We start from the raw sequence: 18,801 nt of genomic DNA, 5'->3' as shown, positions 1-18,801 counted from the left end.
ATATATGTCACAAAGCTTCTCACTCTATCCCACTCTGCTGTGGAAATTCAAAAAACTTACAAAACCCTGCTTTCTGAAAAAAATAGGCACTTTTCTTGGTTGGTTGGAAAACAATCTCACTTTGCTTCTTCCCTGGTCTTTTTCAGCACAGAGTAACACCTTGTGAGGTCTCACATGGCCATTGTCAAATATAGTTCCCAACCTCTCACAGAGGCAGGGACCCAAGTTTGATCCAGCCTTGGGTCACTGTGCCGCATTTGCCATGTTCTCTCTCTGTCTGCATGGATTTCCTCTGGTAGCTCTGGTTTCCTCCCACAGTCCAAAGATGTGCAAGTTAGGCGGATTAGCAATGCTGAATTGCTCCTCAATGTCCCAAGATATATAGGTTAGGGGGATTAGAGTGGTAAATGTGTGGGTTTATGGGGATAGGGCATGGGCTGGGCTTAGGTAAAATGCCCTCTCGGGGAATTGGTGCAGATACGATGGGCCGACAACATAAGAACATAAGAAATAGGAGCAGGAGTAGGCCATCTAGCCCCTCGAGCCTGCCCCGCCATTCAATAAGCTCATGGTTGATCTGAAGTGGATCAGTTCCACTTACTCGCCTGATCCCTATAACCCCTAATTCGCTTACCGATCAGGAATCTATCTATCCGTGATTTAAACATTTTCAACGAGGTAGCCTCCACCACTTCAGTGGGCAGAGAATTCCAGAGATTCACCACCCTCTTTGAGAGAAGAAGTTCCTCCTCAACTCTGTCCTAAACTGACCCCCCTTTATTTTGAGGCTGTGCCCTCTAGTTCTAGTTTCCTTTCTAAGTGGAAAGAATCTCTCCACCTCTACCCTATCCAGCCCCTTCATTATCTTATAGGTCTCTATAAGATCCCCCCTCAGCCAACGAGTACAAACCCAATCTGCTCAGTCCCTCCTCATAATCAACACCCCTCATCTCTGGTATCAACCTGGTGAACCTTCTCTGCACTCCCTCCAAGGCCAATATATCCTTCGGCAAATAAGGGGACCAATACTGCACACAGTATTCCAGCTGCAGCCTCACCAATGCCCTGTACAGATGCAGCAAGACATCTCTGCTTTTATATTCTATCCCCCTTGCGATATAGGTCAACATCCCATTTGCCTTCCTGATCACCTGTTGCACCTGCAGACTGGGTTTTTGCGTCTCATGCACAAGGACCCCCAGGTCCCTTTGCATGTTGTAATTTTTTTCCATTTAGATAATAATCCAATTTGCTATTATTTCCTCCAAAGTGAATAACCTTGCATTTGTCAACGTTATACTCCATCTGCCAGATCCTTGCCCACTCACTCAGCCTGTCCAAATCTCTCTGCAGACCCTCCACACGATTCACTTTTCCACTTATTTTTGTGTCGTCTGCAAACTTTGTTACCCTACACTCAGTCCCCTCCTCCAGATCGTCTATATAAATGGTAAATAGTTGAGGCCCCAGTACCGATCCCTGCGGCACGCCACTAGTTACCATCTGGCAACCAGAAAAGCACCCATTTATTCCGGCTCTCTGCTTCCTGTCGGATAGCCAATCCCCAATCCACACTAACACCCTACCTCCAACTCCGTGTGACCCAATCTTCTTCAGCAACCTTTTGTGAGGCACCTTATCAAACGCCTTTTGGAAATCCAAAAACACCGCACCCACCAGTTCCCCTCCGTCAACCGCACTAGTCACATCTTCATAAAAATCCAACAAGTTCGTCAAGTACGACTTTCCCCTCATGAATCCATGCTGCGCCTGCTTAATCGAACCATTCTTATCCAGATGGCCTGCTATTTCTTCTTTAATGATGGATTCCAGCATTTTCCCAACTGCAGACGTTAAGCTAACCGGCCTGTAGTTACCCGCCTTTTGTCTATTTCCTTTTTTAAACAGCGGCGTAACATTAGCCGTTTTCCAATCCGCCGGCACTACCCCAGAATCCAACGAATTTTGATAAATAACCACTAACGCATCCGCTATTACCTCTGACATTTCTTTCAGTACCCTGGGATGCATTCCATCCGGGCCCGGGGACTTGTCCACCTTCAGAATAGCCTCCTGTACTGTAGGGATTGTCTGGATTCTCTTTGAGTATTCTTTTGCCTCTTTCGTGTTTGAGTCCATTGTTCATAGCCCTTCTTTTGAGACTTAACCTTCCCAGAATATACAATATTTCCCTCTGTCTATTGCCCCCACTTTCAGGTCAAATAAAATGTAATAATCTTGCCTCATTTACCTATGACCCTTTCCAAGTTATAAACCCTTTTTGCATCTCTTTGAAGTTTAACAACTGAATGCAACAAACTTTCTTTCTCTCCAAATGCAAATTTTACACATGGTTTATTTATGGAATATTCACTTTGCCATATTTACTTCAAGTGCATACTTTTCACACCTCGACTTCTTTGATGTTCTCAGCCTTTTAGACAGTCGGTCTCCCTGCTTAATTAAATAATGTACACACACAGACACACAGCCACAAAATAACAAACTCCAAAAATATTAAAAATGATAACATGTTTCGTCAGTGTGGTCCTTAAGTGAACTCTTTAACAGTTTTAATTAATTAGAGAAACTGTTGGTAAAATATGAAGGAAGATAATTAAGCCATCTTACTGTTAGAAAAAAATATGCTTTCATTTCTGTTTTACCATGGGAGTTGGAAAATCTGTTAATAGGACTGTTTTAATATCATTAAGTAATTTATGATTCAGCTGTGCTTAACAAATTTTAAGTGTTGGATTAAATTCTTAAAGACTCATACTTTTAGCCACAGATATAATTACGTTTGTATTTTATTCTCAATACTATTTTCCCTGGGTGACAAATGGGTTCCAAATTAATCTTTATTTTAAAATTCATTTAAATGTATTAAATTCAATAATATTTTGTTTCAATAAATTTAAGATTAGTGGTGACTCAAATGTGTATCAATGAATATTGCCTGAAATTTGGAAGTCGTTGACCTCATACTTCCCATAAAATGTGAATGCTGACCTGTGAGAAATTAGGAATATGTGTAGTGTTACACTTAATTTGTGCATAATAGACAGAAACTAGAAGCAGGAGTAGGCCCTTCGAGCCTGCTCCATCATTCATTTTGATCATGGCTGATCATCAAATTCAATATCCTGATTCTCTTCTCCCCCCCCCCCCCCCGCCCATCTCCCATATCCTTGATCCCTTTAGCCCCAAAAGCAATATCTAATTTCTTCTTGAAATCAGACAATGTTTTAGCCTCAGTAATGTGCACCGTTTTATCTGGTGTCATTTGTTTTGAGTCTCGATGTTAAACACACTTGATCATTTGGGGGTGAGAGGGTGTGGAGAAACGGAATTCTGTATAATAGTCAGTTGCTGGCAATTGAAGTGCATTAGGGTTCTTTCTGCAGTGCAATGTGAAGGCATATTGTGGTGGAAGGGTTCAGATAAGGGTAAATTTATAAGTCTGTGGAGGGAAATTAAGGTTGTAGAGCAAAGCAGCAATTTGGTTAAAACAGATAGGTTGTGTCAGGAAGAGACAATTTAATAATGGTACTCGAGCATTAGCAACTAAGGCCACTAGAGCGGCACGGTAACACCGTGGTTAGCACTACTACATCACAGTGACAGAGACCCGGGTTCGATTCCCTGGCTTGGGTCACTGTCTGTGTGGAGTTTGTATGTTCTCCCCATGTCTGCATGGGTTTCCTCCGGGTGCTCCGGTTTCCTCCCACATTCTGAAAGATGTGCTGGTGAGGTGCATTGACCCGAACAGGCGCCGGACTGTGGCGACCAGGGGAATTTCATAGTAACTTCATTACTGTTACGTTAATATGTTAACTGTATGTTAATATGTATAATAATGTTAACTTCATGTTAATGTAAGCCTTACTTGTGATTAATAAGTAAACTACTTTTACTTTACTCACATCAGTGAAAAATAGTAAGTTTAAATTGAAGGCACTATATCTGAATGCACAAAGCAATCTTAAGATAGGTGGATTCATGGCAATAAACAGATGAGAACATACAAATTAGAAGCAGGGGTAGCCACTTTGCTCCTTGAGTTTGCTCAGCCAGTGAGACTTCAGTGAAAAGCAATACAACCGTGACTATCTAGAAATGTTAAAGACATAATGAGATTAAACAGAAAGGCTTTTACAGTGTTTCTAAAATGAGCCTGAAGGTTGGGAGTGTTTTAAAAATCAGCAAAGGATGACCAAAAAAGTGATAAATGTATAAAGAAATTTAAAAACAGATTGTAAAACCTCTTCCAAAAAGGAAGAGATTAGCATCCCATGCTCCATCTGAGGTCCCCACCGTCACAGATGCCAGTCTTCAACCAATTCACTCAATGTGATAATCAAGAAATGGCTGAGTGCACTGAATACAGCCAAGGTTATTAGCCCCGATGACACCTGGCTGAAGACTTGTGCTCCAGAACTAGCCACAGTCCTAACCAGGCTGTTGGAGTACAGCTGCGAAACTGACTTCTGACCTGACAATGTGGAAAACTGTCTGGGTATGTCCTCTCCACAGAAAACAGGACAAAACAATCTGGCCAATTACTACCCTGTTTGTCTACTCTCAAATATTAACAGAGTGGTAGAAGGTTTTGTCAACAGTGCTATCAAGTGGCACTTATTCAGCAACAGCCTGTTCATTTATGTGGACCGCTCTGCTGCAGACCTCATTACAGCCTCGGTCCAAATGTAGACAAAAGAGCTGGAGTCTGAGGGTTTGGTGAGAGTGACTGCCACTGACATAAAGCCAGCTTTTGACTGACTGTGACATAAAGGGGCTCTGGTAAAATTAAAGGCAGTGGGAATGAGCGGAAGCTCTTACAGTAGATGGAGATATGCCTAGCACAAAGGAAGATGGTTGTGCTTGTTGGAGGCCATTTATCTCAGCTCCCACTGCAGGAGTTCAGGCACTTGGTGGGGGAGGGAGGGAGGGGATGGGAAGAAAGTGGGATGACTTTGTTCATAAAAGATGGAATCAGTAAAGTGGTGAGAAATTATCCTGGTTGGGAGGATTAAAATGCATATTCAGTTAGAAGGAGATAAGAAAAGGCAAAGTAAAGAAGTCACTGGTGGAAACCCTTCCAATATGTTGTCCCATTGTTTAAGAAGGGGAACAGAGACTTCCCCGGGAATTATAGACCGGTGAGTCTCACTTCTGTTGTCGGCAAGATGTTGGAAAAAATTATAAGGGATAGGATTTATAGTTATTTGGAGAGTAATGAATTGATAGGTGATAGTCAGCATGGTTTTGTGGCAGGTAGGTCGTGCCTTACTAACCTTATTGAGTTTTTTGAGAAAGTGACCAAGGAGGTGGATGGGGGCAAGGCAGTGGACGTGGTATATATGGATTTTAGTAAGGCGTTTGATAAGGTTCACCATGGTAGGCTTCTGCAGAAAATGCAGATGTATGGGATTGGGGGTGATCTAGGAAATTGGATCAGGAATTGGCTAGCGGATAGGAAACAGAGGGTGGTGGTTGATAGTAAATATTCATCATGGAGTGCGGTTACAAGTGGTGTACCTCAGGGATCTGTTTTGGGGCCACTGCTGTTTGTAATATTTATTAATGATCTGGATGAGGGTATAGTTGGGTGGATTAGCAAATTTGCTGATGACACCAAAGTCGGTGGTGTGGTAGACAGTGAGGAAGGGTGTCGTAGTTTGCAGGAAGACTTAGACAGGTTGCAAAGTTGGGCCGAGAGGTGGCGGATGGAGTTTAATGCGGAGAAGTGTGAGGTAATTCACTTTGGTAGGAATAACAGATGTGTTGAGTATAGGGCTAACGGGAGGACTTTGAATAGTGTGGAGGAGCAGAGGGATCTAGGTGTATGTGTGCATAGATCCCTGAAAGTTGGGAATCAAGTAGATAAGGTTGTTAAGAAGGCATATGGTGTCTTGGCGTTTATTGGTAGGGGGATTGAATTTAGGAGTCGTAGCGTTATGTTGCAACTGTACACAACTCTGGTGCGGCCGCACTTGGAGTACTGTGTGCAGTTCTGGTCCCCACATTACAGGAAGGATGTGGAGGCTTTGGAGAGGGTGCAGAGGAGGTTTACCAGGATGTTGCCTGGTATGGAGGGGAGATCCTATGAGGAGAGGCTGAGGGATTTGGGATTGTTTTCGCTGGAAAGGCGGCGGCTAAGAGGGGATCTTATTGAAACATATAAGATGATTAGAGGTTTAGATAGGGTGGATAGTGATAGCCTTTTTCCTCTGATGGAGAAATCCAGCACGAGGGGGCATGGCTTTAAATTGAGGGGGGGTAGTTATAGAACCGATGTCAGGGGTAGGTTCTTTACCCAGAGGGTGGTGAGGGATTGGAATGCCCTGCCAGCATCAGTAGTAAATGCGCCTAGTTTGGGGGCGTTTAAGAGATCCGTAGATAGGTTCATGGACGAAAAGAAATTGGTTTAGGTTGGAGGGTCACAGTTTTTTTTTTTAACTGGTCGGTGCAACATCGTGGGCCGAAGGGCCTGTTCTGCGCTGTAATGTTCTATGTTCTATATATGCCAATGGTAGATTATAAGAGCGGTCAGCCTTGTGATGGAAAGTAAATTGGAGCTTCTACCATTTCTATGTGAGACTGGGGAATTAATAATGGGAAACAAGGAAATGGGAGAAACTTTGAACAAGTATTTTGTATTTGTCTTTGCAGTAGAAGACAGAGAAAGCATAGAAAGAATAGAAGAAATTCATAAGGCGTAAAGGAGGGAGAAACTTAAAACAATCATGATTGCTAGAAAAGCTTTTTCTGTTCACTGAGTGACGGCAGTTCCGACCCTCAGCGCTGCGATTTCCACCACGGGTGGGGCAAGGAGGCAGGCCTGAAACCACTTCTGCTGGAAACTAGAAATAAGAGTAGGCCTTTTGGCCCTTCAAGCCTGCTCCGCCATTCATTACGATAATGGCTGATCATATTCAATATCCTGATTTCTCTTCCCCATCCCTTGATCCCTTTAGCCCCAAGAGCTATATCTAATTTCTTCTTGAAATCACACAATATTTTGATCTCAACTGCTTTCTGTGGTAGTGAATTCCACACACTCACCACTTTCTGGGTGAAGAAATTTCTCCTCCCCTTGGTTCTAAAAGGTTTACCCATTATCTTCAACCTATGACCCCTGGTTCTGGACTTTCCCACTATCCGGAACATTCTTTCTGAATCTACCCTGTCTAATCCTAAGTTTCTATGAGATTCCCTCTTACTCTTCTAAACTCCAATGAATACAATCCTAACCGACTTAGTGACAGACCTGCCATCCCAGGAATTAGCCTGGTAAACCTTCGCTGTACACCCTCTATAGCAAGGATATCTTTCCTCAGACAAGGACAGCAAAACTGCACACACTACTCCAGGTATTGCCTCACCAACACACTATACAGTTGCAGTAAAACATATCTGTTCCTATACTCAAATCCTCTTGCTACGAAGGCCAACATACCATTTGCTTTCTTACAGCCTACTGTACCTGCGCGCTTACTTTCAGTGACTAATGCATGAGAACACCAAGGTCTTGCTGAGTATCCACCTCTCTCAGTTTACATCCATTTGAGTAATAATCTGTCTTCCTATTATTGCTACCAAAGTGAATAACCCCTCATTTATCCACATTATACTGCAATTGCCTTGCATTTGTTCACATGCTCAGCCTCTCTAGATCATACTGAAGTATCCCTGCATCTTCCTCATAGCTCACTCTCCCACCCAACTTTGTATCATCTGCAAATTTGGAAATAATGCATTTAGTTCCCTCTTCTAAATCATTAGAGTCATAGAGGTTTAGAACATAGAACAGTACAGCACAGAACAGGCCCTTCGGCCCACGATGTTGTGCGGAGCTTTATCAGAAACCAAGATCAAGCTATCCCACTCCCTATCATCCTGGTGTGCTCCATGTGCCTATCCAATAACTGCTTAAATGTTCCTAAAGTGTCTGACTCCACTATCACTGCAGGCAGTCCATTCCACACCCCAACCACTCTCTGCGTAAAGAACCTACCTCTGATATCCTTCCTATATCTCCCACCATGAACCCTATAGTTATGCCCCCTTGTAATAGCTCCATCCACCCGAGGAAATAGTCTTTGAACGTTCACTCTATCTATCCCTTTCATCATTTTATAAACCTCTATTAAGTCTCCCCTCAGCCTCCTCCGCTCCAGAGAGAACAGCCCTAGCTCCCTCAACCTTTCCTCATAAGACCTACCCTCCAAACCAGGCAGCATCCTGGTAAATCTCCTCTGCACTCTTTCCAGCGCTTCCACATCCTTCTTATAGTGAGGTGACCAGAACTGCACACACTATTCCAAATGTGGTCTCACCAAGGTCCTGTGCAGTTGCAGCATAACGCCACGGCTCTTAAACTCCAACCCCCTGTTAATAAAAGCTAACACTATAGGCCTTCATCACAGCTCTATCCACTTGAGTGGCAACTTTTAGAGATCTGTGGATATGGACCCCAAGATCTCTCTGTTCCTCCACAGTCTTCAGAACCCTACCTTTGACCCTGTAATCCACATTTAAATTGGTCCTACCAAAATGAATCACCTCACATTTATCAGGGTTAAACTCCATTTGCCATTTTTCAGCCCAGCTTTGCATCCTATCTATGTCTCTTTGCAGCCTACAACAGCCCTCCACCTCATCCACTACTCCACCAATCTTGGTGTCATCAGCAAATTTACTGATCCACCCTTCAGCCCCCTCCTCTAAGTCATTAATAAAAATCACAAAGAGCAGAGGACCAAGCACTGATCCCTGTGGCACTCCGCTAGCAACCTGCCTCCAGTCTGAAAATTTTCCATCCACCACCACCCTCTGTCTTCGATCAGATAGCCAGTTACCTATCCAATCGGCCAACTTTCCCTCTATCCCACACCTCCTTACTTTCATCATAAGCCGACCATGGGGGACCTTATCAAAGGCCTTACTAAAATCCATGTATATGACATCAACTGCCCTACCTTCATCAACACACTTAGTTACCTCCTCAAAAAATTCAATCAAATTTGTGAGGCACGACTTGCCCTTCACGAATCCGTGCTGACTATCCCGGATTAATCCGCATCTTTCTAAATGGTCGTAAATCCCATCCCTAAGGACCTTTTCCATCAATTTACCAACCACCGAAGTAAGACTAAGCGGTCTATAATTACTAGGGTCATTTTGATTCCCTTAAACAGAGGAACAACATTCGCCACTCTCCAGTCCTCTGGCACCAGCATGAAAACAGGCTCTTTACAGCATGGAAACAGGCTCTTCGGCCCAATTTGCCCATGCCGCCTTTTTTTTTAAACCCCTAACCTAATCCCAATTGCCCGCATTTGGCCCATATCCCTCTATACCCATCGTACCCATGTAACTAAATGCTTTTTAAAAGATAAAATTGTACCCGCCTCTACTACTACCTCTGGCAGCTTGTTCCAGACACTCACCACCCTCTGTGTGAAAAAATTGCCCCTCTGGACACTTTTGTATCTCTCCCCTCTCACCTTAAACCTATGCCCTCTAGTTTTAGACTCCCCTACCTTTGGGAAAAGATATTGACTACCTACCTTGTCTATGCCCCTCATTATTTTATAGACCTCTATAAGGTCACCCCTCAGCCTCCTACGCTCCAGACAAAAAGGTCCCAGTCTATTCAGCCTCTCCTTATAACTCAATCCATCAAGTCCCGGTAGCATCCTAGTAAATCTTTTCTGCACTCTTTCTAGTTTAATAATATCCTGTCTATAATAGGGTGACCAGAGTTGCACACAGTATTCCAAGTGTGGCCTTACCAATGTCTTGTACAACTTCAACAAGACGTCCCAACTCCTGTATTCAATGTTCTGACCAATGAAACCAAGCATGCCGAATGCCTTCTTCACCACTCTGTCCACCTGTGACTCCACTTTCAAGGAGCTATGAACATGTACCCCTAGATCTCTTCGTTCTGTAACTCTCCCCAACGCCCGACCATTAATTGAGTAATTCCTGCCCTGGTTCAACCTACCAAAATGCATTACCTCGCATTTGTCTAAGTTAAACTCCAACTGCCATTCGTCAGCCCACTGGCCCAATTGATCAAGATCCCGCTGCAATTGGAGATAACCTTCTTCACTGTCCACCATGCCACCAATCTTGGTGTCATCTGCAAACTTACTAACCATGCCCCCTATATTCTCATCCAAATCATTAATATAAATGACAAATAACAGTGGGCCCAGCACTGATCCCTGAGGCACACCGCTGGTCACAGGCCTCCAGTTTGAAAAACAACTCTCTACAACCACCCTCTGGCTTCTGTCAAAAAGCCAATTTTGTATCCATTTAGATACCTTGCCCTGGATCCCGTGAGATTTAACTTTATGCAACAACCTACCATGCGGTACCTTGTCAAAGGCCTTGCTAAAGTCCATGTAGACAACATCAACTGCACTGCCCTCATCTATCTTCTTGGTTACCCCTTCAAAAACTCAATCAAATTTGTGAGACATGATTTTCCACTCACAAAGCCATGCTGACTGTCCCTAATCAGTCCTTGAGTCTCTAAATGCTTGTAGATCCTGTCTCTCAAAATACCTTCCAACAATTTACCCACCACAGATGTGAGGCTCACTCGCCTGTAGTTCCCAGGCTTTTCCCTGCAGCCCTTTTTAAACAAAGGCACAACATTTGCCACTCTCCAATCTTCAGGCACCTCACCCGTGACTATCGGTGATTCAAATAGCTCGGATAGGGGACCCGCAATTTCCTCCCTAGCCTCCCACAACGTCCTGGGATATACCTCATCACGTAGATTTATCTACCTTGATGCGCTTTAAGACTTCCAGCACCTCCTTCTCTGTAATATATACACTCTTCAAGACATCAATATTTATTTCCTCAAGTTTCCTAACATCCATACTTTTCTCAACAGTAAATACTGATGAGAAATATTCATTTAGGATCTCACCCATCTCTTGTTGATCCTTAAGAGGCCCTACTCCCTCCCTTGTTACACTTTTGCCCTTTATGTATTTGTAGAAGCTCTTTGGACTCTCCTTTGCCTTGTCTGCCAAAACAATTTCGTGTCCGCTTTTTGCCCTTCTGATTTCTCTCTTAACTCTACTCCTACACCCCCTATACTCTTCAAGAGATTCACTTGATCCCAGCTGCCTATGCACTTCATGTGCCTCTTCTTGACTAGGGCCTCAATATCCCGAGTCATCCAGGGTTCCCGACATCTGCCAGCCTTGCCCTTAACTCGAAGAGCATATATAATTAATATCTAATGTGGGCAGTTGGGGTCCTAGTACAGATCCCTGTGGAACCCCACTTGTCACTGACTGCCAATCAGAAAAAGACCCATTTATGCCAGCTCTTTGCTTCCCATGCTGTTGGTACTGATCTGATCCACACTGACTGTCCAGCCAACTGGCCTCCTAAGGAGTGAGAGTTGCTGTGGCAACTTGCAATTTGGCAGTAGTAATGGTAGAAGCTCCAATTTACTTTCTATCACAAGGCTGACCGCTCTTATAATCTGCCATTGACATTTATCGGAAGGGTTTGCAGATTCATATTCACCCTGTTTGGCTGTATCTTCTTTGATCATCAGGTCCTGGAGTGAGGCTTGAACCCAGGCCTTCTGGCTCAGAGACAGGGATGAACCCACTGTGCCATAAAACCTCCTACTAAGAAAACAAATGGACTGAAGATTGGCAAGTCTCCAAGACCTTTGGGTCTTAAAGGAAGTGGCTGCCGAGATAGTGGATGCATTGGATGTAATATCCCAAAATATAGGGGAGATGGTGGCATAGTGGTAATGTCACTGGACTAGTAACCCAGAACCCCAGAATGTCAGGGGACATAGGTTCAGTTCCCACCACGGCAGCTGGTGGTATTTAAATTCAGTCAATAAACTAGAATATAAAAGCTAGATGTAGTAATGGATTGTCCTAAAAAGCCATCTGGTTCATTAGTGTCCTTTAGGGAAGGAAATTAACCATCCATATCCATGTGACTCCAGATCCACAGCAGCGTGATTTATTATTAACTGCCTGAAATAGCCAGCATTCTACTCGGTTCAGGGCTCATTAGGGATGGGCAACAAATGATGGCTTTGCTAGTGATATCCACATCCCATGAAAATATGTGGAAAGAAAAATTCCCTAAATTCTGGAAGGTCCCAGTGGATTGGAAAACCATAATGTATCAGCACTATTCAAGAAAGGAAGGAGACATAAAAGAGGAAAATATAAGCCAATTAGTCTAACATTTGCCATTGTGAAAATGCTAGATTGCATTATTAAAGTGGCAGTAGCAGGACGTTTAGAAAAATTATAATACAATCTGGCAGAGTCAACATGGTTTTGTGAAATGGAAATTGTGTTTGAAAAATTTATTGGAGTTCTTTGAGGATGTAGTAGGCAGTGTGGATAAAGGGGAACCTGTAGATGTAGTGCATTTGGATTTGCAAAATGCATTCTATAAGGTGTCATGTAAAAAGATGCTGCACAAGATAAGAGTTTGTGGTGTTGCGGGTGAAAAATTAGCATGAATAGAGAATTGGCTGGCTAACAAAACAAAGATGTGGAGATGCCGGCGTTGGACTGGGGTGAACACAGTAAGAAGTCTCACAACACCAGGTTAAAGTCCAACAGGTTTATTTGGTAGCAAATACCATAAGCTTTCGGAGCGCTGCTCCTTCGTCAGATGGAGTGGAAATGTGCTCTCAAACAGTGCACAGAGACACAAAAAATCAAGTTACAGAAAACTGATTAGAATGCGGATCCCTACAGCCAGCCAGGTCTTAAAGGTACAGACAATGTGGGTGGAGGGAGCATTAAACACAGGTTAAAGAGATGTGTATTGTCTCCAGACAGAATAAAGTCAGGATGAATAGATCTTTTCAGGTTGGCAAACTGTAACAATGGAGTTATGCTGAGCCTCAGTGGAGCCTCAATGGAGTTATGCTGAGAATCAGTGCTGAGCCTCAACTGTCTACAATCTATATTAATGTATTAACTGAAGGGACAGACTATTATAGCCACATTAGCAAATTATGAAGATCAGTAAGAAAGTATGTTGTGAAGAGGATGCAAAGAATCTGCAAAGGGATATAGGTTAAGTGAGCGGGCAAAAAATTGGCAGATGGAGTATAATGTGGGAAAATGTGAGCTTGTTCACTTTGGCAGGAAGAATGAATAGCGGAATATTATTTAAATGGAGAGAGATTGCAGAATGAAGTGATTTTGGTATCGTTTACATAGAAAAGTACAGAACAGGAACAGGCCCTTCGGCTCCCCCAAGCCCACGCCGATCATGATGCCCTAACTAAATTTTTAAAAATCCTTCTCCCAATACTCGGTCTGTATCCCTCTATTCCTTCCATATTCATGTACCCATCCAGATGCATCTTAAATGTTGCCAATGTGCCTTCCTTCACTACCATCTCTAGCAGCACGTCCCAGGCACCCACCACTCTCTGCGTGAAAAACTTCCTCTGCACATCTCTCTCAAACTTTCCCCCTCTCACCTTGAACCTGTGCCTCCTTGTAAGTGACGCTTCCACCCTGGGGAAAAAGCCTCTGACTACGTACCTTGTCTATGCCTCTCATGATTTTGTAGACCTCTATCAGGTCTCCCCTCAGCCTCTGTTTTTCCATTGAAAACAATCCTAGTTTATTCAATCTCTCCTGCTAGCCAACGCCCTCGAAACCAGGCAACATTCTAGTGAACCTTCTTTACACTCTCTCCAAAGCTTCCACCTCCTTCTGGTAGTGTGGCGACCAGAACTGCACACAATAGTCCAAATGTGGCCTAACCAAGCTTTTATATAGCCGTAGCATGATTTCCCAACTCTTGTAGTTCAGTGCCCTGGCTAATAAAGGCAAGCATGCCATATATCTTCTTAATCACCTCGGCCACCTGTGTTACCACTTTTAGGGAACTGTGGAACTGCACGCCCAGATCTCTCTGTATGTTAAATTAACTTCAATCGCTAATATCCATCAATAAGAAAAAAAGCCTTTTGCTTGGTCAGGTCTCTCCTTTAAATGACCCCAGTCTCACATAGTGGTTAATACTTTCTGCTTTCTGAATTAGATAGTTAGCCCCCCCAAGTTATTAAAAAAGTATCTTGGGTCAACTAGGAATGGACAGTAAAGGTGGCCTTGCTGGCAGCCTATTAAAGAAAAATCCTGCCTGTGCTTTTCATTGTACTGAACATGTTACTCATGTATTCCTGAGTAGAAATAACAAAGAATGTATTAACCGTTTAATGGTTGTCCAATATTTTGGACCTATTTGCATTCTTCAGTATCCACATATCTCCAAAACCTTTTAATTCATGTAACATTGGAAGAATATCTGGCTGTTTTGTTAAGCATGTTTAGGATTGCTCTTTGTCACACTGATGTGTGACAAAGTGTGCTTCTGAAGGCTGTACTCATTCTCGTGTCTCCTTTTTACTTCTAAATCAAGTTGCAAGGAGAAAAGTATTTTAGATCTAGAAAAATAGGTGATGGGTTAGAACTCAGTGCAAGATACGGTACCACCGGTGCCTCACTTTAAAGGGTAGGAAAGGAGGATGATTTGGCATATCAAAAATTATAAATCCTGGCTAAGTTTATTCTTCAGCATCTTGATTTATTTCCTCTGGTTTATTTTTATTGTGCTTTTCTGCATTGACAGCTTAGTCACTACCTTTTTTTTATGAAACTAGTGAGTTTATGTTGATTTTATAAAGCATTTGTACATTTTATGATATCCTTTCTAAAAATGACATTCTTTCCCAGGTGGCTGGACGTAAAGGTTTTCCACATGTGATTTACGCTAGGCTCTGGAGATGGCCTGACCTTCATAAAAATGAACTCAAACATGTCAAATATTGTCAGTATGCCTTTGACCTGAAATGTGACAGCGTCTGCGTGAATCCTTATCACTATGAACGTGTGGTTTCACCTGGCATTGGTAAGGGTTTTTTTACTTTCACTGTTCTACCCTTTTGTACTAACAGTACCTATTAGGTGAAATTTCATTTGATTGGAACTACTTACTCATATACATATATATATATGTATATATACTATATATATGGAAGGATACTCGTGACGCAACGTTATTTTTACTGATGAGAAATCTAAGTGAAGGACTTAGTTTCAAAGTGCAGGGCACTACCAATCTTCAGCAAAGTAAAGAAGATCAGGTGAATTGAAGGATAGATCGTGAAGCTTTGGGTTTTAAAATTTTGTGACTGTGTGGAAGAAGGGAGAAATTAAGGAGGTAAATAGAAATTAGAGTATTGAGCCGTGATTACAAAACTGAAAATATGTGGAGGAGACAATGGGACGTTTGGAGTTTGGGATAAATGTGAGGAATGTTCAAAGAGGCAACTGGAACTATCAATAAAATGGAGAAAGTCAGATAGGTTGATTAAAAACTTGGGAGATTAGACCTTACAGGTGAGAAAGATCACAGTGTTGTGATATGATGCGCATATACCTTTAAAGGAGACATGTTAAACTACTTTGAATCATTACACAACTCAACAGGATATATTAGTCCCATGACTTGTCAGTCCGCAAGCAGCAGAGATCAAATTTACCATACTTAGCCTCCCAGTGAACATTATCTATATATAGTCTTATCTTCAAATAAAGAACCCACATTGTTGTATCACCAATCCTTCGAAATGATTGATACATTTACATTGAAGAGAAGAAGAACACAACACAGTTAAGGGACGAGGAAAAGAATGCTGTCTGTCTTTTTAGTTGTATACTCCTGACATTCATGTAAGCAAGATCTGTCAGGTAATAACAAATAGAGAATCAGGATAATGTGAACCGTCTTAATAGATTCAGCAATGCTCAACCACAATTTGAAATTAAGTTTGCAGCTGCAGCTCCAGTATACCATATTTTGGAATTTTTCATGATTTGTCAGTATAAGCTCAAAAAAGATTGGGTTGGGTGAGTGACTTGTATACAATACAGATCAAATTCACTTTGGTCATAAGAATAAAAAAGCAGAATATTTTTTAAAAGGTGAGGAATTTGTAAGTATTGATGTTCAGAGAGACTTGGTGTGCTTGTACAAGGCACATAAAAAGTTAGCATGTAGGTGCAGCAAACAATTAGGAAGGCAAATGGCATGTTGGCCTTTATTGCCAACAGATTGGAGTACAAGAATAAAGAAGTCTTGCTACAGGTTGTACATGGTTTTGGTGAGACCACATCTGGAGAACTCTGTGTAGTTTTGGTCTCCACATTTAAGAAAGGTTATACTTGCATTGGAGGTGGTATGGCGAAGATTCACTGAATTGGTCCCCGGAATGAGTGGGTTGTGCCATGACGAGAGGCTGAGTAAGTTAGGCCTGTATTCTTTGGGGTTTAGAAGAATGAGAGGCAATTTCACTGAAACAAGTCAAAATTCTGAAGGGGCTTGATGGACACTGACAGATTATTTCCATGAGTCAGGGATTCTAAAACACGGAGTGGAGGGGGGGGCGGTTTGTGGGAGGAAACGTTTATTTCTAGAGGGCTAGAATACAAGAGATGAGATATACTGCTGAGGCTGTATATGGCAGACCCCATTTGGAATATTGTGAGCAGTTTTGGACCCCATACCTAAGGAAGGATGTGCTGGCCTTGGAGGGAGTCCGGAGGAGGTTCACAAGAATGATTCCTGGAATGAAGGGTGTTTCATATAAGAAATGGATGAGTAGCCTGGGCCTATACGCGATGGAGTTTAGAAGAATGAGGGGGGATCTAATTGAAACTTACAGAATACTGAGAGGCCTAGATAGAGTGAACATGGAGAGGATGTTTCCACTAGTGGGAGAGACTAGAACTCGAGGGCTCAGAGTGAAGGGACGCTCCTTTAAAAACTGAGATGAGGAGGAATTTCTTCAGCCAGAGGGTGGTGAATCTGTGGAACTCATTGCCAAAGAGGGCTGTGGAGGCCAGGTCATTGAGTGTCTTTAAGACAGAGATAGCTAGGTTCTTGATCAATAAGGGGATCAAGGGTTACGGAGAGAAGGCAGGAGAACGGGGATGAGAATCCTATTAACCATGATTGAATGGCGGAGCAGACTTGATGGGCCGAATGGCCTGATTTTGCTCCTATATCTTGTGGTCTTATGAACTAAGGTGGTGTGTGTAAGGTGGGGCACGGTCTCAGGATAAGAGATCAATCATTTAGAACTGGAATTAAAACGTGCACTCAGAGGTGAGTATTTGGCATTTTCTATCCCAGAGGATTGTGGATGCTTTTTCGTTGATTTAAGGCTGGGATAGAGATTTTTGGTGTTTCAGGGAATTTAGGGATATGGGAAGCAGGCATGAAAACGTAGTTGAAGCCCAAGATCAGCTGTGACCATGTTGAATGGTGAAGCAGGCTCGATGGGCTGTGTGGTCTACTCCTGCCCCTATTTCTTATGTCCTTAAATACTTAACATTTATGACATGAGGATAGAAACCACTCATTGTTGAAATGAATTTTCATTGCAAAATGGTGTCGTGGGGGGAAGCATGGATAGACTTTTCTGGTTACCGGAACATCCTTAATTGTATGTGCCAGTGGGAAAAGGCAAGTTTTTTTCTTTTTCAGAAAAAAGCAGTTGGGTCATTGCCAAAGACTGAAGGTTCTCTTTCTAAAGTACAGCAGTTATGCAGTGTGCTCAAGATTTTTGATTGTAGTCAGGCTAGAACTAGAAATAACTCCATGATACCATTTATATTGTGCATGCTCTGTGTTTTGTTCTTGCTGAATAAAGCTTAAGTTTATAACACATTTGATACTTGTGCAGCACTGTTGTGTCACCCATTGTTTGCCAAAATAAACTGATATATAAAAGGAAAGATCTTTGCCCTGATTACAGCATCTGCATACTTTTTTTAAAAAAATGAAGCATTTGAAGATGATAGCTTGGTAGACAAATAAATATTATTGCTGCAGGCCATTTAATTCCATGTGATGACTACTAAAGACAGCAGCAAAATGCAAGTGAAATTTGTCAGGATTGATTTTGCTTAATAGCATTTATACTAATGAAACATCAAAGTAACTTATGTATAACACTTATTTACTTACGTAATTTGCTTATGTTCAAGGATAACATTTTGTGCTTGCGTGGGATGTTTAGAGTTAATGAATCTCATTATTAACAATTCACTATGGGATTTGTTGATGTCACACTGCAGTTTTCTGGAGTTTGCTGTTTGGCTCACTATTCAAATCTTTGGCCCCTTCCTGCGGATAAAATGATGATCCATCATCTATGGCACTAAATCTTTGTGGGCGAGTTAGGAGAAGGATTGCTACTGAGCCTTTGCATGAGTTAGTTTGTTAGGATGGATCTTCTGAAGCAGAACGTAAAAATATTAGTGTAACAAAATATCTAACTGCAATAGAATATTGGGATGCATGAATAAATTTACCAAAAATTGATAAGCCAAAATGAAAGTATGTAAAAATTGTGTGCCATTTGTTATGGTATCAATGATCTCAACTTCATCCTGGGTAACTGTCTCTGCAGCTTCCTATGGACCCTATGGGGTGAGTGGATTTCGATCAGTGTTGTAGAACTAAATTAAGTTGCTTCTATTTAAGTTTTTCTTGTCCCCAGAGAAATGTAATTAATTAGGCATTCAAACTTCAAAAAAGAATTGCAATCTTTGGATAAAATGAAATGATACTAATATTTAATTTTCTTTTAATGAAGATCTGTCAGGATTGACGCTGCAAAGTTCAGGTAAGGAGCTCATCACTGATTTGCTTTATGGGTTAATCTATCTGTGTGCTATTACTGAAATT

General features: G+C 42.1%; 1 protein-coding gene across 6 annotated transcripts in view; it reads left to right on the top strand.

Moving 5' to 3' along the window:
• The window catches only part of LOC144499764 (mothers against decapentaplegic homolog 4), a 99,727-nt gene that overhangs the window by 35,784 nt on the left and 45,142 nt on the right, over nucleotides 1-18,801 (top strand). For all 6 annotated transcript variants that reach the window (XR_013498893.1, XM_078222200.1, XM_078222239.1 and 3 more), the window contains 2 exons: nucleotides 14,781-14,955; nucleotides 18,710-18,739. Coding sequence is in view for 5 of the 6 variants with exons in the window: in XM_078222200.1 (XP_078078326.1) it covers nucleotides 14,781-14,955; nucleotides 18,710-18,739 (205 nt within the window). In the remaining variant the exon portion in view is untranslated. The remainder of the gene's footprint in view (nucleotides 1-14,780; nucleotides 14,956-18,709; nucleotides 18,740-18,801) is intronic.

The sequence above is a fragment of the Mustelus asterias genome, chromosome 1, assembly GCF_964213995.1.
Source record: "Mustelus asterias chromosome 1, sMusAst1.hap1.1, whole genome shotgun sequence".
Classification (NCBI taxonomy): Eukaryota; Metazoa; Chordata; class Chondrichthyes; order Carcharhiniformes; family Triakidae; genus Mustelus; species Mustelus asterias.
The sequence above is the reverse complement of the archived record's forward strand: the minus strand, read 5'-3'. Positions and strand labels throughout refer to the sequence as shown.